Genomic DNA, 26,679 nt, shown 5'->3' with positions numbered 1-26,679 from the left:
GAAAACCATTAATCCAGAATTCTATATATAGCAAAAATATCCTTCAGGAAGGAAGGGGAAATCAAGACATTCTTAGATGAGGAAAAACTAAGAGAATTTATCCCCAGAAGACCTGCCCTAAAAGGAAAGCTAAAGGAATTTCCCCCCAAAGAAAGGAAATTATATAAAGAAAGGAACATGGAAACATTAAGAAGGAAGAAAGAATAACAGAAAGAGTAAATATTATAGTAAATAAATTTTCATTCTCTTTTTGAGTTTTTAAAATTATATTTCCCTACTGAAACAAAATTCTAATGCTGCCTTATGTGGTTCTAAATTTGTATTAGAGGAAATGTTTAAGACAATTATATTATAAATGGGGGAGAGTAAAGGGTAATAAACTTTTTACATTTCACTAGAACTCACAAAATTTCAACACCAGTAGATAGTGATAAATTATATATATATACATATATATGATATACTATAATATATGTATAATTTATCAATATAATATATAAATACCTATAGAAACCACTAGAGAAAACTATACAGATACACTAAAAACATTACAATAAATCAAAGTGGAATTCTAAAAAATGTTCAAGTAACCCATAGGAAGGAAAAAGAAAGCAAGAATTGAAAAACAGAGGTGATTGGGAATGCAAGCTGGTGCAGCCACTCTGGAAAACAGTATGGAGGTTCCTCAAAAAACTAAAAGTAGAATTACCCTACGACCTAGCAGTTGCACTACTAGGCATTTACCCACGAGATACAGGTGTGCCATTTCAAAGGGACACATGCACCCCCATGTTTATAGCAGCACTATCAACAATAGCCAAAGTATGGAAAGAGCCCAAATGTCCATCAATAGATGAATGGATAAAGATGTGGTATATATATATATATATATATATATATATATATACATACATACACATACACACAATGGAGTATTACTTGGCGATCAAAAGGAATGAAATCTTGCCATTTGCAACTACGTGGATGGAACTGGAGGGTATTATGTTGAGTGAAATGAGTCAGAGAAAGACAAAAATCATATGACTTCACTCATATGAGGACTTTAAGAGACAAAACAGATGAACGTAAGGGAAGGGAAACAAAAATAGTATAAAAACAGGGAGGGGGACAAAACAGAAGAAACTCATAAATATGGAGAACAAACTGAGGGTTATTGGAGGGGTTGTGGGAGGGGGGATGGGCTAAATGGGTAAGGGGCATTAAGGAATCTACTCCTGAAATCATTGTTTCACTCTATGCTAACTAATTTGAATGTAAATTTAAAAAAATAAAAAATTAAATTAAAAAAATAAATAAAAATTAAAAAAAAGAACAACAGAGGTGACGAAAAATAAAATGGCAACATGAAATCCCAGCATATCAATAATTACAGTGATAGAAATTGACAAAGTAGATTTAAAAAGACATCCTGGTTATATTCTATCTATAAGAAACTCACATCAAATATAATGATATAGACTGGCTGAAAGTAAAAGAAAGGAAAAAGATATATCAAGCAAACATTAATCAAAAGAAAGCAGGAGTTGCTGCATTGATATCAGATTAAGTAAGCTTCAGAGCAAAAAAAAATTACCAGAGACATTGAGGGGCATTACATAAAACAAAATGGTCAATCTACCAGAGCACCATGTGGCTCAGTATGTTAAACATCCAACTCCTGATTTCAGCTCAGGTCATGATCTCACGGTTCATGAGTTTGAGCCCCACATACGGCTCCACACTGATAGTGCAGAGTCTGCCTGGGATTCTCTCCCTCTCTGCCTCTCCCCTGCTAGTGCTGTCTCTCTCAAAACAAACAAACAAACAAACAAACATTTTAGAAAAACCTAAACATGCAGATATCAATTTTATTCCTGGACATTTTTCCTAAAATGAAAATTTATGATTGCACAAAAACCTTTATATATAATATAAATATATATAATTTATATATAATATAAATATAATTATATATCAATTATATATTAACTATAATATATATATATAATTTTTGGCTATTCAAATAAAGCTACTATAGTAATAGCTACTATACATTTTATAGCTATTATATACGATAGTAGCTTTATTTGAATAGCCAAAAAGTAGGAACAACTCAGATGTCCTCTAATGGGTGAATGATATCAACTACATACCAAGGAATAAATAAAAAGGAATGAACTATTGAGACATGGGACAGTGTGAATGAATCTCCAGAGAATTATGCCAAGTGAAAACAAGCCAGTCTCAGAAGGTTACATACTGTACGATTCCATTTGTATAACGTTCTGAAAACAATTACATTATAGAAATGAAGACAGATTCTGGTTGCCAGAGGTTAAGGAGGTATGGAGTTGGAAGGGAAATGGGCTGTGATATCCTGGTTGTGATATCATGCTAGAATTTTACAGGATATTAGCACTGGGGGGAAAGGGTACAAGTGACATTATTTTTATTTTTCTAGTTTTTTTTTTCTTTTTTTTGAGAGAGCAAGCCAGGGAAGGGCAGCGAGAGAGGGAGAGAAAAATCCCAAGCAGGCTCCAAGCTGTCAGTGCAGAGCTCGATGTGGGGCTTTAGCTCACAAACTGTGAGATCATGACCTCACCAGCTGAAACCAAGAGTCAGACGCTTAACTGACTAAGCCACCCAGGTGCCCCCCTGGGGGAGATCATTTTTTACAAGCGTGTGTGCATCTATAATTATTCCCAAATAAGTTTGATTTAATTAAAAAAAACCCCTCAAGAACCAAGAGCTGCTCTTTCTTCTGGGTTTGAAATACCCTTCCCACAGAGGCCAATTTAAAGAGCTATCACACTTCCAGAATTAGGGGAGAGGTGGTGAGTTGAGAAGGGCAGGAGATTAAAAAAAAAAAAAACCACTTCCCATCTGCTTTGTACCCAAAATATCATAAAATGGAAAGTGAGAGCCAGAGAGACAGCATCTGAGAAGAAAGGAAATAACAGAGGTGTCTGAGTGTGAGCACACAGAGTATGTGCCATGTGGGGAGCCCAGGGGAAGCACCTCCAAGGGTATCTTGGAGTTAATAAGGGTTAGAGTTCCGAGGCAAGGAGTACAGGCCATTCAGTCTAAGGCCATGGGTCACTGTCACTGACCAAATGGACGTTCAACAGGTATCCATTTGTAGTTCACCAGATTTTTCCATAAAGTGTGTGGGCCTTGGATAAATATCCCCAGAGTGTTTTCCCAAATCTAATAAGAGTTATCATTTAGCAAACAGCCTCTATGCGCCAGGCACAAGACCACCTGCTTTGTAGTCCCTCTGCAAACCCTCGGTCCTGTCTGCAGGGCAGGGTGGCCGTCCCCATGTCCTGGCCTAGGACACCAGGCTTCAGGGCACAGCAAGGAGAACCAGGTCAAGCCCAGGCCTCTTGCCCCTGACCCTGTGCCTCTCCCTGTCTGGATACCCTCATCCACAGGAGCCGTCATGCTTCCACTGTGGGAGGACAATGGCCCCTGCAACACCACCCTCCTACCCCCAAGGAAGGAAAACAGCATTCAGCCTTGGGAGTCCAGGAGGTATTTCTGGGCCAATTAAATCAGAAAGGCTGTTATTGCTAATGTGTAATTGGTTTTAAAATCAGCAGACTTGTCTATCCCTGGATGACAATATTTAAATAGCAAAATGCCCATCCCGAGTGGTTCTTGTAAACCATGACTGAGGCCTTCTCCAGACGCAGCCGCCTTCTGTCAGTTCCCTCCTTGAAAGCAATGGCTCAGCTCTAATTGGCTGCTGGGGATAAATATTTACGGCGCTGTGTAAACAGAAGCATCTGCCCAAAGTCTGTTCACAGGATCTCCACGCAGCACCCAGGAAAGCCAGCGGGCTCCAGGGTGGGGGTGTGGGCTCTCTGAGTTGGCTATCCTTTTCCTACAAATTGACAAGTGCTGTAGTCTTCCAGACTCAGGGCAGAATGTCTAATTGAATTTCCAGACCAGGATAACAGTGTTGGACCTCCTGGGTTCAGGAAGGCCAAAGCTTCAAGGCTGTGCAGGGAGGGAGGTCCTGAGAGGTTATGCATGACCTTCCTGAGGCCCCAAATCCCACCCTGCCTGCCGGGCCCTGAGGATCTCAGGCTTGGGGGACAGATGCCCTGATCCACCACTGACCACCTGTAAGGGTGAACACTACCTCAACCTGTTGGAGACACAGCCTCCTATGTTCTGTGGGGATGAAATCCCACCTCACAGGCTATACTGAAGACTGAAAGCAAGGGACAGAAAGGGCCCAAGATAAGGTCAGCATCAAGGTGGACCTCCATACATAGTAGCTGCTAATATCTGCAGAAGTTGGTCCCAACCTGAATTGCATTCAAAGGTATTTTAAAAATATAGATTCCTGGGACACCTGGGTGGCTCAGCTGGTTAAGCATCTGACTCTTTGTTTTGGCTTAGGTCATGATCTCACGGTTCATGAGTTGTAACCCTGTGTCGTGCTCTGCGTGGACAGTGTGGAAACTGCTTGGCATTCTGTCTCTCCCTCTTTTTCTGCCCCTCCCTAGCTTATATGCACTTTCTCTCTCTCTGTCTCTCTCTCTCTCTCTCTCTCAAAATAAATAAATACACTTAAAAAAAAAAGAAAGAAAGATGTGGTCCAAGGCCATTTAAAAAATATATATTCAGATTCCTAGGGCACCTGGGTGGCTCAGTTGGTTAAGCATCTGACTCGGTTTCCGATCAGATCGTGATCTCACAGTTTTGTGAGTTCAAGCCCCACATCAGGCTCTGCCAAGCTTGGGCTCTGTGCTGGCATTGCAGAACTTGCTTGGGATTCAATCTCTCTCCCTCTCTCTGCCCCTCCCCTGCTTGCACTGTCTCTGTCTCTCTCAAAATAAATAAATAAACTTAAAAACAACAACAACAAACTCCTTGGCCTCACTCCTATCTCCCTGCAAAATCCCTGAGACCCCAGAATCTTTTTTAAGGGTCTCCCTAGATGATCCTGATGTTGTTGGCCAGCCCCAGTCACACACACCTCAACCCACCTGGGCTTAGCATCATGTCCCACTTGGCAAAGGAAGCCCTCCTGAGCTATGACAGGCAGATGGGTAAGGTCCCCAAATTCCCTCTGGACACCTGTTGGAGGCACTCCTTTGGTTTTATCCTGTCCACTTTTGTTCTAACCATTCTGCTTATTCCAGTCTCCCAAAAAGACCTCAGGCTTCTGTGGGGCAGTGATGGTCCTGCTGGGTTTCTTAGCTCTTGGACCCCCAGGAGGGCATTCTGTGTTGGCTGTTGATGATTAGGCTGAAGATAGAGATGACAATACACACACTTGTCTTGTAACATATTCTCAGAGATTTCATGTAAGAAGTGCTGGGGGAGTGTCAAGGGGGTGTGGAGACATGGGGTACAGAGAGAGAGCATGGGCTTTATGGCAGACAGGTGGCTCCACTGCTCTGTGAGCTCCACCTTCTCAATGTCATAGCAGAGGATTGGGTGGGGGAAACTGGGCTGGCAGTGGGAGCTGTCTTGGTTGGGAGGCAGGGTGAAGGATCAGGGTCCCGTTTTCTAAGGAGAGAATTGATAAAATCAATTGCCCCACTGTGCCTCAGTTGACCCTATGACAATTCAGGGGCTGATTTTGTCTGAGCTCAGGTGCCTCCATCCAGGCCTCCACCATGACAAGAGGAGCTCAGCTTGGCTGAAGCCTTTTGTTAGACAGCACCTGCCTGGGCCCAGTGCCCATGGGCATTGGTCTCTGCCCAGGTCCGAGGAAGGGAGGTGGAGACCTTGGGACTTGGGCTTTCCATTGTGCTAGTTGTGATGCTGTTGTGGGCCAGTCAGATGCCCACCCCAGCTCCCACAACCACACTGGAACCAGGAGAGTACCTCCACAGAAGTTGAGGATTTGAGAGTGTTGTTTGCAATGATCACCACCATCCCTGGGACTCTCAGTAGCACTCCCATGCCATGAGTCCCCTCCATGGGCTCATTTTTCACCCCCCACCTCTCCCCCTTCCTGAACCCCTTATGACATCTGAGTAGTGATGGCTAGTCCCCTTGCATTCCCAATCTTTTCTGAAAGTGTTCTGTTCACCTTCTGCCTCAACAGGAGGGGGCACCCTCTGAGGGAAACACTTCCCTATGTCCTCTCACGGGAGACTATTTTCCTTCACACTCATGCACCCCAGTGCCAGGTGGGGTAGGTGGCTTTCTTCTCCCTGTTCCTGCTCCTGAACACGTCTTCACTGCTTTTCATTTGGAGCCATAGCTATTAGACTTCTACCTTCCAACCCCCATCATTATCACCCCTCTGTTGCTGTGTTCCCCTGACTCCCTCACAACACCCCCTCATGCAGATCTGGGCTCCTGGTTCACCTTCTTCCTCCCCATAACCACTCCAGTCATCTTTCCTACAGCCTGAACACCTGTGCAGAGGATCCGGCCCACAGGGACCCTCCTTTCTCAGTCCCTCAATCTTCCACGTTTGACAGTCCAACCTTGGCATCCACTCCCACAATCACACCTGGGAGCTCATCACTACCGGAACTGACGCCTTTGAAGTCTCAGTCTCAAGCATCCCACACTCAGACCACACTCTTGACTTTCTGATTCACAAGGTCTGTTATTCCACACTCTGCAACATGTCTTATCTCACTGACCCCTAAAAATCATCAACCCCACCACCTATTTCCACTATCAATCATCCACCTGTGTTTTTTACTTCCCTCCTGTCATGGGCTGAACTGTGTCCTCTTGAAGTCCCCAAGTTAAAGTCCTAACACCCCCCCCCAATATCTCAGAATAGGACTGTATTGGGAGATGGGGTCTTTATTGAGGTAGTAAAAGTAAAATGAGGTCCTAATCCAATATATCTGGTGTCCTCCTAAGAAGATATTAGGACTCAGACACATACAGAGGGAAGACCATGGGAAGACACAGGGAGAAGATGGCCATTGACAAGCCAGGGAGAGAGGCCTCAGAAGAAACCAACCATGTCCACACCTTGATCTCAGACTTCTAGCCTTCAGAACTGTAAGAAAATACATTTCTGCTGTTTAAGCTACTCAGGCTATGGTACTTTGCTAAGGTGGCCCAAGCAGACTACTACACCTCCTTACTCATTTCGGATTCCAATACTGTAACTATTCCCTTGCCCTATCTTCCACCTCTCTCCCTTGGTTATATTCTCCTACCTTAGGTGAATCTGATGACCCACTTCTCTTTGCCTGAACCTGAGGAGCTGAACATTGTAAGGAAAAAAAATGCGAAACAATACTAATTAGTTTCTCTTAAAATGTATGGCCCTCAAGCCCTCAAATATGAGCTCAACACAGTCCATAAATCTCATCAAGTTTTCCAAGAGGCTACTTCTTGCATTCTTTTTTGCCTTCAGAACCCACCCTGCCTCTCTCAGCTCATGGCCATAGCTCTGCTGATCTGAGACTAGAAGCCACCAGTCAGGTACCTCCTCGTATTCCTACCATCACAGCTACAGACCCATGGACCACGGGCCCAGCTTTTGGTTTTCCCGGTACCAACCAAAGCCTCTTATTCTCTGGGTTCCATCTCATTTTGCCTTTGCAAGAATCCCATGCCTCTGTTCATCTCTTCTGTCCTCATTAATGATTTCTCTTACCAAAGTACTTCCATACATGTGTGTACATACAATGATGCATTTGCCTCTCCTACTAAAGACATTTTCCTTGACCCCCATAAACCCCCAGGAACAGCCCCATTTTTCTGCCTTTTTAATACCAAAATGTCTGAAAAGAGTCATCCACACTTAACTGATTCTACTCATTGACAGTGTCATCAACAATTTCTTCCTGCTGTTAGATTGCATTCATCAGCATGCAACCATTTGTTCTTCCTACTCCCCAGCCTGACTTTGGTGAAGGTCACCGATGACTTAGGGTTGCCAAACTCTGATGCCCCTCTTGTCCAGCTCTGCTTGGAGCCATCAGAAGCATTCCAAGTAGTTGGCCACTGCCTCCTTCCATTTGAATCTTCGTGACTCATCTCCTGGTTTTGCTCTTGACTTCATGGGCTGCTCTTTCTCAATCCTCTTTGTATCTTTCCCTACCTGACCTCCGAGGACCCATTCTGCTGTTTCTAGATGATCTCACCCAGGTCCATGACTTTAAATGTCACTTATGTGCTGATGGTTCTCAAATTTATGTCTCTGTACTGACCTCTGTCTTGAGCTCCAGACACATAGATCTAATTTGACATCTTCACTTAGATGACTCAAGGCATCTCAAACCTGACACACTTAGAAAGGACTTCATTCTGCAGCCACTTCCCCAAACTGGTTCCCATCTCGGTGAATGGTACCACCATCTACTCAGTTGCTTGAATCAAAAACCTCGGAACCATTCTCTTTTCTTTCCCTCCTTGTTACTTCTACTTTGCAATATATCTGGACCTCACCCATGTCTTTCCATCTTTACTCTCAACCTTAGTCCAAGCTGCCATGATCTTTCACATCTATACTGAAATCATTTCCTAAATGGCTTCCCTCCTGTGGGTATGGGATGCTCCAGGGAGGGGGTCTCTGTGAAGGACTGGTTTCCTGCTGTGCAGATGACACAGTCAGTTCTAACCAGATTAATTGGATTTCCTAAGGGAAAGCGTGTGGGCCCCTCTTTTCTGTCACACTTCCCTCAGAAACAGCACTTCCATTCAGAAAGCCAGATCAAGTGCCATTAACAAATTAATTCCGATTAGCACAGCCCAAGCACTTAAACCTCAAGGCAATCCCGGTCAGTACTGCAGGGAGATAGCTTGGCCTGCTAATAAAGTGGAAACTGTATTGGAAGCAAAGGCGATTGTTTGATGCCTGTCTCTGTCCCTGGAGGGGAGGAGAGTGGGATCTGATTACACTATGGTCTCCTGAGGGAATTAACTCACTTCCCAATGACAAGTTATTAATTCCCCCATTTGGTGGTCAGGTCTGTGAGAATGGGGTCAGCTCTCACACCCTCCTGTGTCCCATGCATCCCCTGATTTAGGACTGAGCATTCCTTGGGTACCCAATAATTGAATGAAAAAGAATTAACTGGTAGGTAGGCAATAGGTCTAGGGCCTAGTATCATTAGTAACCCTTCATTCTTTTATTTAACAAATATCATTGGGGCCCAACTGTGTTTGGCACAGCAGATTGAAAAGTTAATCCAAACAGATGAGGCCTCTGTTCCCCTAGAACTCATAGACTAGGGGAGGGAGGCAGATAATCAGCATGCATCAAACAGATGAGATGCTGGTTTCAGAGAGTTACAAATGCAAACAAGGTAAGAAAATAGGACAAGGTGACAGAGTGTGCTGAGTTGGGGATGCACTAGGAGGGTCTGAGCCAGTGACACCTGAGCTGAGCTCTGGATGGTGCAAGGAGCCAGTTAACCCTGGCAAAAGAACTTTCTAGGGAGAGGGATCAGAAAATGTAAGTGCCTACTGCCCGAGACCCAGGCCCTACCACCTTTTCATTCTCTCAACACGTCCAGCATGGCCATCTTTGCTGGCTGGTTGGTCTCCATGTGGAACCAGGCAGGGCAGACATGTCTCTGCTGGGCAGTCGGCTTTGCCCACAGCCAGCCTGCTATCCCTCCCTCCTGCTCTTCTCACTCATGTCTAAGAGCTTTGCAAAATTCGCACCTCTTCCAATGAAATCTTTCAAAAGCTTCCCAGGTGGAAGGGCTCCCTCTCCTCGCTGAAGTCCCGGAGCACTTATTTGGTACCTGCTGTCTCTATTGCTTTACATGGGTAGTGCTGCCTTACTGTGTACCTGAATCTGCTCCCCCATGCCTTCCCTTACCCTGTCCAGTGAGCTGCTTGGGGGCAGTAGCTTCATCCTCTCTGCCTCTTAGACTTTCTAGGCCTAGCCCAGACCCTCAGCTGACAGATACTCAGGGAGTCTGAATGGACATCTGGCCAAATGAGAGCCCAAGGGGCAGATGGAGGTCCACAGAAGCCTCCCTTTTATTCCCCAGTCTCTAATAGAGGCAAAAAAGGAAAACACTCCATCCAATTCCTGGGAATAAGGCTGGCTTTAGCTTTGAAAATTAGTTTCCGGAGGATGATTTAAAATTATTATGACTATTACCAGCTTTCTTGTGGGAATGCTTGGAAACTTTCATAAAAGCAGCAAGCCAGCCACAAGGATAGGTCAGCTTGAAGATGAAAAGTTCTAGGACTGAGAAATCACATGAAGGAGGCAGCCAACCATGCTCCCAGAGCTGCGCTCCATCCCAGATCTCCAGGTGACAGGTCTCCCAGTGACTCAGACCCCTAAAATGGGTACCATTGCTGCCCACCAGTAAAACACAACTGCTTAATTGTAGCCAGCCTTCCTCCAGCTCAACACTTCCGTCCCTCAATATTCCCAGACATTCAAGGATTCCAGTGCTCATCAGCCTCACCCAGGAAGCTAGAATATTGTCAGATGAAAAACGAGGTGCCTGTAACTTCCAGGTGCCTCAGCTGACTTTCCGTAGGGTCCTGAGTTGGAGGGAGGCCTGAGCTCCCCATGCTATGGCAAATGGGGATGAGGCATGGTGCCCAACCCTGGAGGAAGGAAAGCCAATGGGCATGAGGATGAGATGAGCGTGGAGACGCGCTGGGCACTGCTGCTAACCTTTCACGAGGACCGTCCTGGCCTCAGCCCACTCGCTCCTCCCTTCTGACGTCAGCAGACCGATTGGAGGCAAGCGTTCATCCTCGTTGGAAGCCATTTTGACTATCTTTCTCAACTGAGTGAACAGATCCCCCTCACTGAGACGGCGGAAATTAATGACAACATCCAAGACAAAGAACTGTGGGGGAAACAGGTCAAACACGTCACTCATGGCAGCCGGCCCAAGGTGAAGGGCCTTCACTGAGCCTTCACACGTGCGTATAGATAGGGGATACTCAGGCTCAAGGTATATGATGGTTCCCTGAAAAGTCCCATGTTGGGGACCTATCCAAATGCTGTTGACTGGGCTGGACTCTAAGCTTCCCCAAATCAAAGAGGGCCAGATTAACCTTAGCTAAAAATAAAACCTGTTTCTATGGTTCCTACTTCATGTAAAACTATTATGTTTGTGGGGAATTAAGTATAAATTGGTACAATTGCTATTGGAGGGCAGTGTCTATCAAAACTGAAAATGTGCATAACTTATGATTCAGCAGTCACTCTTATAAATGCATACTTTAGCCTTAGGCTTGGAGAAACATACACTCTTGTGCCCAGATATGTGAAGCAATGGCATATAAGCCTTATCTGCAATAGCAAAATGGTAGAGACAGCCTACGTGTTCTTCAGAAGGGGAACAGCTAAATTAAATGAGTTTATTTATCTAATGCATGTCTACTCATTGGTAAATAGGAATGAACTAGCTCTAGATACAGCTACGGAGATAGATCTCAAACACACTGGTGAGTGGAGAAAAAAAAGCAAGTCAGCAAATGATAAGCAGAGGAAGATTAAAATGGAAAAATAACACACAAAATGCTCTATCCCTTTGTGTGCACATATACAGGTGTACATGCATGTGCTTTGTATGTGAGACCTGTGAGCTATCATTAGTAGCTTTGAAGCCAGAGTCTTGGGTTTTGTGAAAGGTCTTATCTAGCCCCAAGTCAAGATCCCTTTTCTGCTGGTTGACATAAGTACCTGGTCCCATGTCCTGAGAAGCATACATGTGGCCGTTCTGAGCAGGAGCCCCAAGAGCATTTCTGAAATGGATGGATACTGCAACACGTAGGGGCTGGGAAATGAGTTTGACTTTTGAATGAAGACGGAGAAAGTTTCTTGTTTGTGGCTAAACTGTCATGTGGGCTTCCAGTGGGAACGCTAACCTAGGATGGCAGACTTTCACTGAGCTCCTATCCTAGAAAATGTCAGATGAACCCAAGAAGAAAACATTGTAGCACAAATAGCAGGGGAATCCTGGGGGGTAGGTTTTTAGCAAAACCAACCACACAAACAAAAAAACAAAAAAAACCCACCAAAACTCAAAAACCAAAGCAAACCCAAACAAAACAAAACAAAACCAGAAAAAAACCAAATCCTGAACAAAACCACTTTTTGTCAGATGAAATCATGAGGTGGAGGCTCAATATACAGACCAAATCACCTAGTGGGCACTGGTAAGGGGTCAGGAGCCCTCATGCTAAGACTATCCCCTGGGGCCCCATGGGTCCTTGTTGGTTCCTGGAACCCAGTATGAAGACCTGAGCTGCAGGAGATGGGGCATTGGCCAGGCCTGGGAGTCCTTCTCAGCCTTGGACAGGCCACTCAACTTGTCTAAGTCCCATTTCCTCTTTTTTCAGATGGAGATTTCAAGGCCCCTCTGCAAGGTTACTATAGAACCAGGTGGGGTGCATACATGTAAGTGCCAAGCCTAAGGCCTGGACACAGAGGTCCCAATGGGCAGTCTGTTAAGCTGTCCATATGTCTGCATGTGGTCTCCAGGAAGGCCACAGCCTGGGTGATTCATGAGGAGTTGCTAAGGCCATGCAGGGTCTCAGTCCATCCAGGAAGTTCTTTTGAGTTGACCTGGCTGGTCAGGGCCCATATAAGAGCCCACATAAGTCATTCTCAATTGATGACTCTCCTTGTTCTTAAAATCTAACTCGTGGAGAGAAATGGGACTGAGTAGGAATCAAGAAACCCCACTTTGGGGTCATGCTGTCCCAGCTCACTGTCTGCCTCTGAGAGCGGGCTGAGCATGCCTGGTGAAATAGGAGTGGGTAAGTACTCATGCACCTTCCCCAAGCCTGAGATGCAGCAGAGAGGGGCGACTGACCTGGTTGCAGCAGGCCACAATGACATGCTCTGGCTCGGGCATGACACTGCTCTTCTGGGCCACCAGTGTGTCCTGGATGTGGCCAGGGAGGCGGTAGGAGGAGAAGAGCCCGTAGTATTGCTTCATACAGAGCGGCTGCCCTGACAGCTGGCCCTTGGCACAGTCGGTGGGGATGGAGTGACTGGAGAAGGAGAGCAGGGAGGGAGGCAGGGAATCAGAATTGCTTCTACTTGACTTGATCAGGCAAAGCAGGGCACAAAAACCAGAACTGCGTTAGGATTGTAGTAAGAGAGCTGGATTTCTCACTTTTTAAAGTAGTGGAGTGCCCCATTTCCAAGGTCCATGGACACCCTCAGGGTTTGCTCAAGACTCTGATAGTTTCCCTCACCCCTGCCTCAGGGAGCCCTGTGCCTTCGCTTCTGCTGATCTTTGCCTGGCATGCCTTCACCCCACCTCTGCACTCAACTAATTTGTTTAGGAAGACTTCCACTCCTTTAAGAGCCTACTCTTCCATCGCCTCTTCCAGAAGCCTTCTCTAAATTCAAGGTAGAAAGTTCTCTTTCTCCTGTGGTCTCAGCATATCTTGTGTCCTTCTTTACTTCCTCCTTGACCTTTTACTCCTCCTCCTCCTCCTCCTCTTCCTTTCTCTACTCCTCCTCCTTCCTCCATCCCTCTCCCCCCTCCTTCATCTTTCTCTGTCTCCCCTTCCCTCCTTCCTTCTTTCTCTTCCCTCTTTCCTTCCTCCCTCCACTTCCTCCCCCTCCTCCTCTCCCTTCTCTCTGCTTCTATCTCTTTCCTCTGTCCTTCCTTCTTCCGTCCCTCTTCCTCTTCCTCTTCCTCTTCCTCATCCTTCTTCTCTCCTCTCTCCTTCCATCTCTACTTCTCCTCCCTCCCTTTCAGGTAACAAATGTTATTTAGCATTCCTCTGTGCCAGGCACAGGGGTAATAGTGGCTGGGATTATATCATTATATATATGATCTGGGATCTGGGATTATAGTGGCAAGCAAAACACGAGTCTCCTGTTCTAATGGGGCACAGGTCCTGGGATGTGTAGGTGGAGCACAGGCAATAAGCAGCAAGCTGATAGATGGGAAGGTTTTGGGTAATGAGACAGGGTAATAAGGACCAGATATGTAAGCTGAGCCTTGAGGGGAAGAGGCAGCCCTAAGAGTAGCTGGGACAGAGTGAGGGTAGGGTGTTCCACGGCCCTGCTGCTCAACGTGCAGGTGCCACACTGAACCATAGGAATCAGTGGGAGCTCTCAGAAACTTCTACAGCAATTTGATGGAGGAATTTTATGTCTATTGAATCTAGAGTAAACATAAGATATGTGGTTGTGTATTTTGTACCTCTGTATCATTTTTCTGCAAATTCATTTTGGTAGAGTGTGTGAGTGGGGGTGCATTTTAAAGAGATCAAGGAAGGAAAGTGCTTACCCTAGGAAGAGGAACCACTAATGGTTGGGTCAGCTGGGATAAAGGTTATCCTGATGCTGTAGGAGTTGGGGCGGGGGCGGGGGGGGGGGGGGTTGGTCCACCTGCTCTATGACATGAGCCAGGAACACAGAGCTGAAAAAGACAAGGTCTCTGCCCTCTGGTTGCTCCTTGACTAATGTAGCAGAGAGACAGATGACTTAACAGGCTGTGCCAAAACAGGGCTCTGCCCTTCCCAGCCTGGGCCCCATCCTACCTGTCCAGCAGGGTCTTGTAGCTGAGCACGCCAGAGATGAGGTTGGCTGCGAACCTGCAGAGACACATGAAGCCTTAAGTTCTCCTCTCAGGGGCTCAGGCCCCTTCCCTTTCTCCAACATTCCTCTCCCTCCCCTCCACCTCCTTTCTCCCAAACTCAAGGACCACCCTCCAGATGCCAGGCCTCAGTGGTACACTAATCTGATGGGATTCCTGCTGCCTGCCCACCCCCCTCCCCCGCATCATGCTGTCAGTCCTTCACAAGCCTTGGATTAAAAATGGTCCTGTGGAGATAACTGGGAGGAGGAGAGGAAAGCAGAGGGTGAATGAGAAGGAGGACGAGGAGGAGGAGGAGGGAGAGAAAACGAGCAGAGGCCACAGAGCAGGCAGGAGAAGGCTGGATGGTCAGGGGTGGGTTTCGCCCTAGGAAAGGCCAGTGCTGGGGCTGAACTGGACCAGTCACCTGGGTTTGGGGAAATCCAGTCTCCCAGGAAAAGTCAATTTCATTCGGTGCTAATGAAAATGAAAGTAAGTGCCAGGGGGAAAAGAGTCACCAGAGAACTGTGCCACAGGGCCATGTCATCTTAACTGCCCATGGGTGATGGCCCTGGCTTAAGGAGGAAAAATGTCCCCTTGTAAGCAGTTGGAGAACTGTTTTCAGCAGCTGCTCATCCATTTATCTGCATACTTCCTGCTGGCATGGGAGGTCCAGGCTTGCAGGCTGCCTGACCAGCAGTCAGTTGGGCTAGTCTCAGTGAAGAAGGAGGGGATGGAGGTCTAACTAGCATAGCTGAGCCCTGCCCACAGGCCAAGGTGGGCCCTGCCTCTTTTGTTTGGTTGGTTTTTCCTCTCTGAACTGTCCCGATGCTGTGCCACATTGGATTTGGCTCTAAGAGACTCCTGTAGGGAGACCTTTCCTCCCTGCCACATCCCTGTGTAAATCCCCCCCCCCCATCAACATCAGTGGGCCCAGAGGCCATTCCCGTGGCTCAGTGAGCCCTGAAATTGCAGCAGATGGAAAAGGCTCTGGCGGCGGCAGCTGGCAGGAAGGAACCATTTCCACCCCCTTGGAGCCTCTGTTTAGATAGCCTGGTGCAGTGCATCCCAGTGACAAGCCCAAGACTCAAGTACTGGTAGGGCAGAGATGCATACCTCCTTCCAGGGCCTCAGCCAGGTCAAGAATGCCATGGGGACACCTGGGGGCCCATGACCTCCATTTACTGCCCACTCCACCTCAAATAAATATATTCCGAGGGAGACCCTGTGTTTGTCACTCATATTGTAGCCTCATCTAACCAATTTCCCAAACCCATGGCCTGGACTGCCTCTGTCTCAGAGGCATTTGGTCTCAGAAATCTCAGCCAAGGCACAAGCGTTGACCTTTCCTTCCTGCTACTGGAGCCAGGACCCCAGGCAGGCTCTCAAGCTGTGGATTCAGGAGCATGGTGGCCTCCTCACCTTAGCTGGTCATTTGTATCTTGAAAGTGCTGGCGGGCAAAGATCACAGCTGGACTGGAGTTTACAGGCAGGGCCAGGCGGTTATTGAGATACATGTCATTCAGCCAGTACTCAGACACCTGTTGGGGAAAACGGGAGGGGTGCCATTACCCCGCAAGGTCACACACGCCCCTCTGAACAAAGGCACCTTGCCTCGAGAGCACCCAGTCCCATCCTGGCAGGCCCAAGGGACAACCGAGACACTTTCTTGGACCATGGGCTTTGTTCATTCATTCCGCAAATGCACATGGAGCCCTAGTGATGCGCTAGGGCCTGTGTGCTCTCCAGCCCACCATGACTATCCTTCATTTTTGCCCCATGCCATCCTTCTCTTCCATCCCAGTTTCCCATTCTGGGTGTTTGATACTTCATCCCTGTTCCCTGCCCATCTTTATGTGTGTCTTGTTCACGCTTTTCACCCTTCTTTGTTTCCCTGAACTTACCTCTATCTTCTGCCACCCCATCACTATCTGCCATCCCTGTCCCCCATCTGTCTCCATGTCTGTACCCTGTCTTTCCCTATTGCCCCATTTCTATCTCCTGCTGCCCCCATCCCTGTTCCCCTTCCCTATCGCCCATCTGTCCTCCATCCTTGTCCCTGTCTGTCCCCCATCCGCAACCCCTAATGTCTTCTACCTGTATATCCTGTCTCTCCCCAGCACTCTATCTCTATCCCCATCTGTCCCTTTTTGGTCCCCATCCCTATCTCCCATCCCACATCCTGTCTGTCACTTGCTGTCCCCCTGTTTCTCCTCTCATCCCTATCCCTTCATCTGTCCATCTTTGTTACCTACCTGCCCCTCATCCAAATCCCTGTCTCCGTGTCTGCTCCCTGCCCCCCACCCTGTGGGTCCCTTGTCTGCCCCCACGCCCTAGTCTGCTCCCTCTCAGCAACTCTTACCCAATTGGCTGTCTTCTCCTGTCGTTCCAGGAGCTTCTGCTGCAGGGTCTCACCAAGGCCACCAGGGGCCCCAAACCGCTGCACAATGGCCTGGCTCCTCTTGAACTGTTCTTCAGGTACTAGGTGCTGCATGCACCGCAGGTAAGTGGCCAGGGTCTGCTGCAGTGGGGGCACTGGAAGTTTGGGCAACTCCTGGAAGAGAGAGTTCACCAACACTTGCTATGCCTGTTCTTGTGTGGGGTCCATGCCTGTCCGCGAGATGATCCCCATTGTGTGTCTCCATCTGGCCTTATCCTTGTTCTACACTCTGGGTCTTGCCTATTTCCAGGGCTCAGCTCAGCAGAATTATGAACTTAGGAAACTTCTATTTGTTTTTTTCTGGTACCCTAGTCCTGCCCCCACGAGGGGATAAAGTGTAGAGGAAAATACCTTGATGTTGGCACCAGACAGACCTGGGTTCATGCACTGACCCTGCTGCTGACCAGCTGTGTAATCTTAAGCAAACCACCTCACCTTTATGCCTCAGTTTCCCCTCCTGTAAAATGGGGATAATAACCTCCACCTCTCATAGGATCAAAGAGATCCTATGTGAAAAGTGCTTTTAAATCACAAAGAATGGGTCTAAGATGAAACAGATCTGTTACTGATATTGGATACTTATCACTCTTAATTTAGAAATTGTTTCCAGCTGGGGCTTCAGAAGTCAGTTGACCTCTGGACCCAAAGGGTATAATACTAATGGAGAGATTTGGACAGGTGAAAGATGGCGGGAGGCATAGTTCAGAATCCTGCAAGTTGTTTCCTAAGAAGGTGACTCATGTCCTGGCTCCTTACTAAGCCCTTCCCAGTTATGAAAGCCGGGGAGCCCCATTCTGCTCCATGTGGGTACAGGGCGGGGAGGGAGAACAGAGAGTGCTGTGGATGTTCTTCCTATCTTAGCCTTTCTGAGCCCCAGCTTCCTAATCCATAGGACATAAATAACAATTCCTACCTGAGTGGAGCACAGACAGAATTAAATGAGAGAAACCACTGGCCCCAGATAAGCACATCATAAAATGTTATGATGTTACTGTCCCCCTCTAAAAGGGATTCCTAAAAGGAAACCCATAACTTCTGGGGACTCCCAAAGTGTGGAGAGAGTCTGAATAGAACTCTCCACCAATGTCTCCCCTTTCTGGATGCCATGCTTCCTAATTTACCAGCTGTGTTCAGCCAGGGATCTCATGCTTGTGTTCAACCATGTTACGGCTGACCTGGGAAGGGATTTTCCTTCCATTTTCAGATGAAACTGAAGCCCAAAGAGTGGAGAAACTAGTCCATGGTCACCCAGCAATATGATAGCAGAGTTGGGACCTGAAATCAGTGTTCATCCAACATCCACTCTGCTCCTTCCTCCTAGATTGTTCTCTCCCTTCCTCCTTGGTCCTTTTTCCATTCCCTCCTTTTCCTTCTTCCTCACTAAGCTAGTTACGGTCAGAAACCAGGACTTTTCATATTACCGATAAAGTTTACAAAGTTGGCAGTAGGTAGTCACCTTCTTTCAGGGTTTTTTTTTTCCCCTTGGGGTGGGGGTGACAGTGAATTTCCACCCCTGGCAGGCTGGGAGTAAAGGGGCCCATTCAAAGCTTGCCTCTGCTTTGCTCCTGCCGCTGCATGGGCTGAGGCCCTCCCCAAGCGGCCCTTGGCAGACAAGGACCAACCACGGGAGCCTGTGCTGATGAATGAATGAGAATCTTGCCTGCCTCATCCTGTCTTTAGAGCTCACTACTCTAGGGGGAGGGAGGAGGGTGTCAGAGCCAACTATGGGCTATCCTGCCCCAGGGAACTCTCAAGGACCAGGGTGGTCTGGGTAGCATTCCAGGTTCCTCAGCCCACTTCAAGAGAGCCAGGTCCAGACCCCCATCCAGCTGCTCTGGTTCCCCCTCCCCTGCCTTGGGGTCTGGAGGCCTGTCTGGTGGGTGAGTGGGCAAGTACCTGCAGAAAGCCAAGCCCAGCTGGTGGCCTTTCCAAGAGTGCCAGCAGGCCTGGCTGGGGCCCCAGCTAGAAACAGGTCACTCTTCCTCAGGGCTCTGACAGGGTGCTGGGACTCAGAGTTATGGGGAATCAGCGATGGGTAAAATGGAATGAGGCAGAAAATCTCTGCTCACATGTTGTAGCCCCATGGGGCTCCTCCCCAGACTCTCCTAGGCTTCTGGCCCACACCTCGGGCTAGTTAGAGGCAGGGAGGTGTACTAATGAGGGTCTTTGGACACTAGGGTCCCAGGTCAGTACACATTTCCTGGGAAGTTCATGTGAACCAGGCCCTAGACTGGACTTAGGGACAATGGAAAGAAAAGGCCTGCTCCCAGGGAAGCCACATTTCAATGGGAGGCACATGCCATGGCAAGACTCAACAACAGAGATGTTTGTGGGCTGCAAAAGTCAGGACAGACAACATGGTGAGCAACTTCATGGGTAGAAGCCTAAAAGTTCTGATTAGGATTTCAAATGAAGCCCTGGGTAAAGAAGTGGCAAGAAGACCAACTTAGCAGAGGGGCCAGCACTGCAACAACTCACAGACTAGATAAGCTGCTCCATCACTTAAGAAGGTAAGGAAGGAGGATGCCTGCCTAAGGAGGGGTGGCATTGTCTTAAACCAGTGGGGAAGATAGAGCCTAAGGCTCCAGGGCTGAACCAGTAACAGTAGCCAGGACTGGGAGGTGACCTGGCTTAAAGTAGAGAATTCAGCCTCACCCTAAGGCAACTCCACTAGGCTCAAAGCCATTGGAAGTGGAACTTGGGGAGGGGAAAAAGCCCTGGGAGAAGAGAGAGTACCTGGCCCAGGTCAAGGGCTCTTCCTGGCTTTGGGGTTAGGAAGTGTGGCTGTCAGAATTCCATCAGCATCCCCTGAAACCACTCCCAGCCCTTCAAGGAGTTCCCAGGCTCCTCAGTGGGCTCAGAGCAGGACTGCAGCCTGGACTTCATGCCCTGGAGACTGCAGGGTTGGGGGCTAGTGCCACACAAGACTGTTCTGGAAGCAGGAGTATGTGAGTAGGGAGAACAGGGATGAAGGAGAGAGCTCCAAAAGTCACTCACAGAGTCCTCCTCACTGCTGGGTGGTTTTGCTGCCATCTTATGGGGAGCTTTTTCCAGTATGGGCATCTTGGTGACTCCTGGCTGGGGAAGCAGAGGTGCAGACCTGGGGACCAAGAAGCAGAAGGGCATCAGCACAATAGCCACATAAAGCTACATGGACCCTTCACCCCCACCCTGTGAAGAGGCTAGAGCTGGACATGGACCCCAAATACACAGGGCCTCATTGTAGACCTGGTCCCAATCTCCCAATCTCTGGACCAGCCCCCCCTGACCACAGTGTCCTTTCTGAGTCCCCAGATGGGATAGAGTGGGGTCTAGAGTGAGCCTTTAGGTGGTCCCTACTCCATAAGACTGTCACCCAGGCTCAACCTACCACCCCAGAGCAGAGTGGGAGGGAGCGAGGCTGGACTCGCTCACTCCAAATCCATAAGGGGGTGTTGGCAGAACACTTGCTTTGTTCCTGCCTTGGACCCAACAGATACCTGTTTTGCTGATTAAAATCTCTCTTTCCCACTAGTCTGTGAGCTTCTCCTGTTGTGTTCAGTGCTTCATCTCTGGGACCTAGCTGCATGACTAGCATGGAGTAGGATCAGTGCTGGGTAGCTGAGTAAAAGGAATGTACGCATGCATCAGTGCATGTGTAAATGAACACAGGTCCTCTAAGGCTGTGGGTTCCAGGAGTACTCTGGGCTGACTGGGAGCCTGGCCTCTGGCCAAGGCAGGGGTGGGAGTGGAGGACCCTGGGGCCTGCTGGACAGACTTGGACTTAGGCAATCTTTGGTTCCCAGGCTCCTAGAGCAGGTGGCATGGGAATGCTGAGGGAGATGGGACAGGGCAGCTGCACAGTCCAGGCCCCTAGGGACCACCTGACTCAACCTGGAGAGAAGAGGATTAACTTTTTATTCACAGTACAAGTGAACAGGCCAAGAGGGGGCAAAGGCCTATTTTTAAGGCTACCTTCTACCTTCAGAGAATGCGCTAAGCATAAGCCTCAGAGCCATGCACCCATGATTTCCACTCACCCATTGCCTATTCTCTCCCAAGAGCAGAAAGCTGATGCTTAGCCCATTTTATCCCCTGCGCCCTCCCCCACCCCCCAGGCAAGCATGGCCCAGGTGGGAGCCAGGGTCCAGGCCCAGTTGACCCAAGGGCAGAGCATCCAGAAAGATGGATGAATCAGGCTCCAGAATGGAGGAACCTAGCCTTCCTGGCAGTGCTAGGCAGAGACTATAGAACTGATGTGAACACTTTGCCAGGATGCTACAGACTAGGTGGTCCCTGGACCTTCCCTGGAGGGTAGTAGCTGCTCCCACTCCCAGTGACATAAAAGCAGCAGCATCCAAGTTAGGGTCCATCACAGCACCGCGGAGATTGGAAAGGTTGTTGAGGGCAAGGGCAAGTTGGTAAAGGCCCTAGTGCTCTTGGAGACTCCATATCTTGGAAAGGTGTAAGACTGGAGCAGGGACAGCTTCCTGGGGACCAAATGGGAGGGCCTGGTCCTTGTGAGGCAGCGGCTGCTTTCCCTCCTTGGGCCATGGGCCCACAACAAGGAGGCGTATGTGTGTGTGTCTTTCTGTCTCTGGTGCTCTCCACTCTCTGCTGCCACCAGCATGGCTTCCGAGGACTGCCAGGAGGGGTCTCTGCTCTGCCCAGGAGGCCCAACCCCAGCTCCACCCGGGGCAACACAGGCAGTCCGTGCTCTCTAGAGACTCCTTGGGACCCAGCTCATACTTGCCACCTGCGGCGGCTCCCCCACCTCCGCCTTCGCGAGAGTTGGGTGCTCACCCGCGATTCAGAGGGGTCTGGCTGGGTGAGATCCGCCAACGCCTTGACTGGGCACAGAAAGTGCAGACCTTGGCATTTAGCAGATGGGGATCTAGGAGAAGAGAGAAGTGAGGATACGCACGTGGAACCTCGGAGCCTGATGGTCAAGTTCTCTCCAAGCCCTTTCCCCCTAACTTCTCAGCGTTCAGCTCCCTGTCCCCCTGCCCCCACTCCTGGTGGGGAAGAGCCAGAGCCGCGGAAGCCCAGTCTCCTGGCAGTTCCCCGACGGCCGCTTCAGTTCAGGGCTCGGAAATCCCGAGGATCTTGGGGTCTCTCGCCCCCGGCGCGGTCCTTGGACGGAGCCTTCCTCCGCGGCCCTCCGGTCCCTGAGCTTTGCTTGCTCCCCGCGCTGCGGTCCTCCAGCCCAGCCCTTCTCACCTGCCCTCCTCGGATCTTCCGCCTCTGCCGCCGCTCCACGGCACCAAGCAAGACTGGGGGCGCGAGTGTGAGCCAGAAGGGATCCAGGGGCGCGTCAGCAGTACGGAGGTGGGGGCCTCTGTCCACCTTAGAGCCTCCGACGTCGCCGGGTCCCTGCGGCCTCCCTACTGGCTGCCGGCGAACCGGCCGCTCCTGTCTTCTCCTTCCTCCTGTTCCTCCTCCCTCCCCTCTCTCCTCTTTCCTCCCTCCCTCAGCCCCACCCCGTCTCTCCCGTTCTTCCTCATTGCCCCCGCCCCCGCGGCTCCCTACCGCGATCCCATCTCCCGGCCCCTAGCCCCGGCTCGGACGGCTTCCCGGATGAGTTTGTGTAAGAGCAGCGGAATCCGGGCCGGGGATAGGTGTGTAGAACATTGCCCCCCTCCCTTGCCCTTTGCACCCCGCCCAGCCATCCCCAGTCGCCGCGCTCTCCCAACTCCATTATCCAAGCCCCGGTTGCGTCCGCACCACCCTGGGAAGGGTTGGGTCTGGAGAAATCTGCCCTCCCCGCCGTCTAGGCCAGGCTCAAACCGTACAACTTCTTTCAAAATCATCATCATCATCATCATCATCATCATCATCCTGTTTGTTGATCACTGCAAGGTCCTCCTTCCTTTTCTATTCCCACCCCATCCTTGCTGGCACTATGGGGTGAGGGAGTGGAGATACAGACCTGGGGATGCTTATAGACACACAGCCAGAGGCAGACACTCCTCCCAGACAAAGCACTCCTCCCCCCACCCCAGATACAGATCCTTACACACCAACACGTACAGACAGACCCACAAAGACAGACCCTGCCCAAACGCATGCAACACAGCCCAACACACAGACGAGGACAGACGTGCACACACCAGCAGTGAAGACTCTTGCAGGCATTGTTTAATACACAGGCGTACCCCAACTCTTCTGCCTCTCCTTGCCAGAATTGGAGGGCTCTTTGGCCTTCATCAGGCCGCAGGCTCCAGGACTGGGAGTGGCTTGCAAACGGGGGCCTGCGGCTCCGGAGACCTGCGATCGAGGTGGGGAGAATTCTGACAGCCTTGGCCAGCTGCTTCCACCAAGGCCAGGGTAAGGGTGGGGGTAAGGGTGGGGGGTTGGCACCAGCTCCCACACTGGCACCCTCTTCAGTCACGACTCAGACCCGCACAGCCAGGACACAGCAGACACATCAACAGTTCCCCCACTCCTCGAAGGATAGAGCCTAACTCTCTAACGAGCACACACGACACAAGCGCTTTTCCAGAGAGCGGATCTCTGCCCGGAACAGCTCGGCCCCTACTCCTCACCGGAGCCTGGACAGGGCAGGATGCGGGGCTCTGGCGTTTCAGAGCTCAGTGGCTGACACTGGGAGTGTCCTCAAGGGGCGGGGACTAGCGTACCCGGAGGGAGCGGATCCTCAGGCTCCCTCGGGCGGCGCCCTGGGGCGCTGCGTTGGGACTGGGAGGGAGGGGCTGTCTCGAGGGAAGAGAGCCGTGTACTGAGGTGTCTGAGGGTGGGATCCCTAGTTGGTTTTGCTTCTTTCGTATCTCCTTTACCAGGTAGCAAGAGCCACAGGCTTCCCGAGTGCTTGCCAGGCTCAGACCTGGATCGGGGCTAGACTCAGCTCACCCTCCCCTCTGCCCTCCCCTCTGCCCTGGCCCTGTGCCGGGCCGCCCACCCTCATCAGTAAAGAGACTCGGTCTCGAACAGATATAGTTTATTGATTCGGGCCAGAAGCACCGCGGTGCTGGGGGCTAAGTTGGCACTGAGAGGAACGGAAGGAAAGACAGACAGACAGACGGACGGTTCTACACAGGGGAGCCCCCAGGTGGCGGCTTGCGCACCTCTTTATCTCTGCCAGGAGTGTATCGTTTTGTATGCTTCCGTGCTCCACGTCCCACCGGACTAGAGGGAGGGAAACACAGAAAGGGTCAAAGTGGGGGGATCCCGGCAGGCAAGTCAAGATGGGCAAGAGTGTAGGATACTCGTTGGAGGGGTGGGCCTTGAGTCTAAGCTGGCCAGTACTCTCACAGAGTAGCCACCTTGACCCGGGGGGTGGGCGGTGAGGGGATGGCTCCGGGAGAGTAGCTGGGCTGCTAGCTGTGGGTGTAGTAGTTGTTGTAGACGTCCTCGCACTCGTCAAAGGGGCCCGAAGGGCTTCGAGGGGCGCCGTCTGGGTCGGCCACAGGGCGCTCACGCAGGCGCACAGCATCATACAGACCCTGCGGTGGCTCATCCAGCAGCACATCGCGCTCAGAGCGGGAGCGCCTCAGGAGGCCCACGTTGCGCAGCAGCAGCAGGACTGGCGCGTAGAGCAGGTTGGCCAGGCCCATGCCAAGGCTAAGTTGCACAAAACCAAGCGAGTGCACTATGTGCCCCGCCACTATGGGCCCGAGAGCATAGGCCACGGAATAGGAGATGTCGGCGATGGCATAGACGCTGCCGTAGACCGAGACGTGGCGCACGTCCACGAGAAAGGCGAGCGTGGGCAGCAGTGCCGTGTCAACTAGCGCAATGCCGAAGCAGAGGCCGCAGAGTGAGATCACCAGTGGTGCGAAGGAGCGGCAGGCAGGCACCACGCAAGAGCTGGCGCCGATCACTACCAGCCCTAGTGCTCCGTACAGCCACTGCAGGTGTGGATAGCGCGCCGCCAGGCGCACGGTGAGGTAGACACCTAGCACATGCGGCACGAAAGCTGGCAGCCAGGCCATGCCCGTCTGCCATTCAGACGCCGACATCGTGTGCTCCATCCACGTGGCGATGGTGGGCTCGAGGAAGGCGAGGGGGATGTTACAGGTGGTGAGCGCCCCGGCCACCACGGCGATGTAAGGGTCCAGCATGAGGCGGTGGATGGGTGTGCCCACCGGCAGGTTGGCCCGCGCCCGCGTCACGGCCGAGAAGGGCTTGGCCACCACCAGCAGCAACAGCGCGTCGAGCAGCGAAACAGCGGCGAGCACCAGAAAGGGCACAGGCTTGCCCGCGAACCAGTAGAGGAAGCCCCCGAAGGGTGGCGCCACCAGACTCCCGAAGCTGATGAAGGCCAGCGCCACGCCCAACGCACGACTGCGCTCCGGCTCTTCAGGATACTTGTCGGCGATCATGGCAATGCCGGACGTATCCGCAAAGGCTGAGCCCAGGCCCTGCAGGCTGCGTGCAGCGAAGAGCATAGCATAGTCCTCCGCGAACGCGAACAGCACGGTGGAGGCGAACAAGACGCCCAGGCCGATAAGCAGCGGCACGTCGTAGCTCATACGGTCAATGAAGGGCCCACTCAGGGGGTTCACCAGCAGCTGCAGGATGGCCTTGGAGGCAAACAGCACCCCGATCTTCACGTCCTCACTCTCCGTCGGGGACTCTGAGGTGTTGCCCATGTTGTCACTGCCACTGGCTGGAGTGGGCGCCTGCAGGGTGTACACTTTGGGGCTCGTGGTGGGCCTGCCGGCCTTATGCATGTGGGCAATGTAGTCGGGCACGATGGGCACGATGACCATGTACAGCATGTTGTCCAGGAAGAGAGCCACGCACACGATGACCAGCACCAGGCGCCGCTGCCGCCGAGGATCCTGCAGCACTGCGCCCATCGCCTCCGACAGCTTGCTGGCTGCCGCCCGGGCCTGGCCCGCGGGCGCCGCGGGTTCCATTGCCTCTACTCCGCCGCTCTTCCGAGGACGCCTCCGCTGGGGCCGCCTGGGCGCGGGCGCCCTGCAGTGCAGAGCCGAGGGCACGGAACTTCGCGGGCGCGGTCCGCGCGGCGCAGCGCCCCCTGTGTCTCAGGTGGCTGCAGGGCTCATGGCCCGTTGTCCCGGGAAAGGCAAAGACCCTGTCCGGCGAGACGCCTCCGGCCGTTGACAGTCAAGCCCGGACCCGCCGCTGCTGGGCTCGGGGGCTGTCAGGGAAGGTGGGCGCACCGAGTGGCTGGGGCCAGAGACTGAGCGCGCGGCGCCTTGGGCTCGTCAGGCGCGGTCCCCGAAGCGTTGAAAGGCCGCCCGCGCGGGCCGAAGGGCATGCTGCTGCCGCCCGCCCGCTGGCTCACTCGCCCCGCCGCCGCTCTCCCCTCCCTTCGCGTCGGCTCTTGCCTCCTCCTCCTCCGCCTCCTCTTTTTTTCCTTTCCACTCGGGGCTGTGACGCGGCGAGTCTCGGCCCCCGAGTGGTGCCCGGGCCACTTGCGTCGCTCATGCTAATGCGACGTCGGCGGGGCGGGGGCCGGGGGCGGGGCGCGGCCGGGCAGGGGTCCCCTTCCCAGAGGCGCCAGGACTGGAAACCCTAGAAAGGGGTCTTGGTGTGAAGAGAGTACTGGTCAAGCCCTGGAGGATGGATGCGCCGCGCGAGGAGCGGGCTGTCTGTTCCTCCGCCCCCTCTCAGTTCTAGGACCCGAGGGGTTTGCACCAGTTCTTTTCCCCCCTCCCCAGAGGGTCGCTCAGCGGCCGTCCCCCAACCCTCCAGCCGTGCTGGAGAGGAAGGCGCCGGGGACTCCAGATCTCCGCCTCAGCCTGGATCTCCGAGCACAGCCGGCAAAGAGCCCCCGAGGTGAGCCGCCGCTGCGTCCATCTG

The 26,679-nt window shown here is 51.3% G+C and overlaps 2 protein-coding genes across 2 annotated transcripts in view; both read right to left on the bottom strand.

Moving 5' to 3' along the window:
• The window catches only part of CHAT (choline O-acetyltransferase), a 44,854-nt gene extending 24,865 nt beyond the window's left edge, over positions 1 to 19,989 (bottom strand). The window contains exons 1-6 of the mRNA XM_019444913.2: positions 19,909 to 19,989; positions 16,834 to 17,025; positions 15,894 to 16,012; positions 14,437 to 14,490; positions 12,747 to 12,927; positions 10,592 to 10,769 (exon numbers count right to left, since the gene is read on the bottom strand). Of these exons, the coding sequence (XP_019300458.1) occupies positions 10,592 to 10,769; positions 12,747 to 12,927; positions 14,437 to 14,490; positions 15,894 to 16,012; positions 16,834 to 17,025; positions 19,909 to 19,974 (790 nt within the window). The 5' untranslated portion in view covers positions 19,975 to 19,989. The remainder of the gene's footprint in view (positions 1 to 10,591; positions 10,770 to 12,746; positions 12,928 to 14,436; positions 14,491 to 15,893; positions 16,013 to 16,833; positions 17,026 to 19,908) is intronic.
• Positions 19,990 to 23,832: 3,843 nt separating this feature from the next.
• SLC18A3 (solute carrier family 18 member A3) lies at positions 23,833 to 26,469 on the bottom strand. Its single transcript, XM_019444910.2, has one exon. It carries the CDS (start codon positions 25,767 to 25,769, stop codon positions 24,225 to 24,227), a length of 1,545 nt encoding a protein of 514 aa, XP_019300455.1. The 5' UTR covers positions 25,770 to 26,469; the 3' UTR covers positions 23,833 to 24,224.
• Between the last annotated feature and the right edge of the window lie 210 nt (positions 26,470 to 26,679).

This window comes from Panthera pardus, unplaced genomic scaffold (assembly GCF_024362965.1).
Source record: "Panthera pardus isolate Hobbes unplaced genomic scaffold, ASM2436296v1 HiC_scaffold_22, whole genome shotgun sequence".
Lineage (NCBI taxonomy): Eukaryota > Metazoa > Chordata > Mammalia > Carnivora > Felidae > Panthera > Panthera pardus.
The sequence above is the reverse complement of the archived record's forward strand: the minus strand, read 5'-3'. Positions and strand labels throughout refer to the sequence as shown.

Coding starts and splice junctions, on each gene's coding strand:
- SLC18A3 (XM_019444910.2), bottom strand. CDS start 25,769: ATGGAACCCGCGGCGCCCGCGGGCCAGGCCCGGGCGGCAGCCAGCAAG.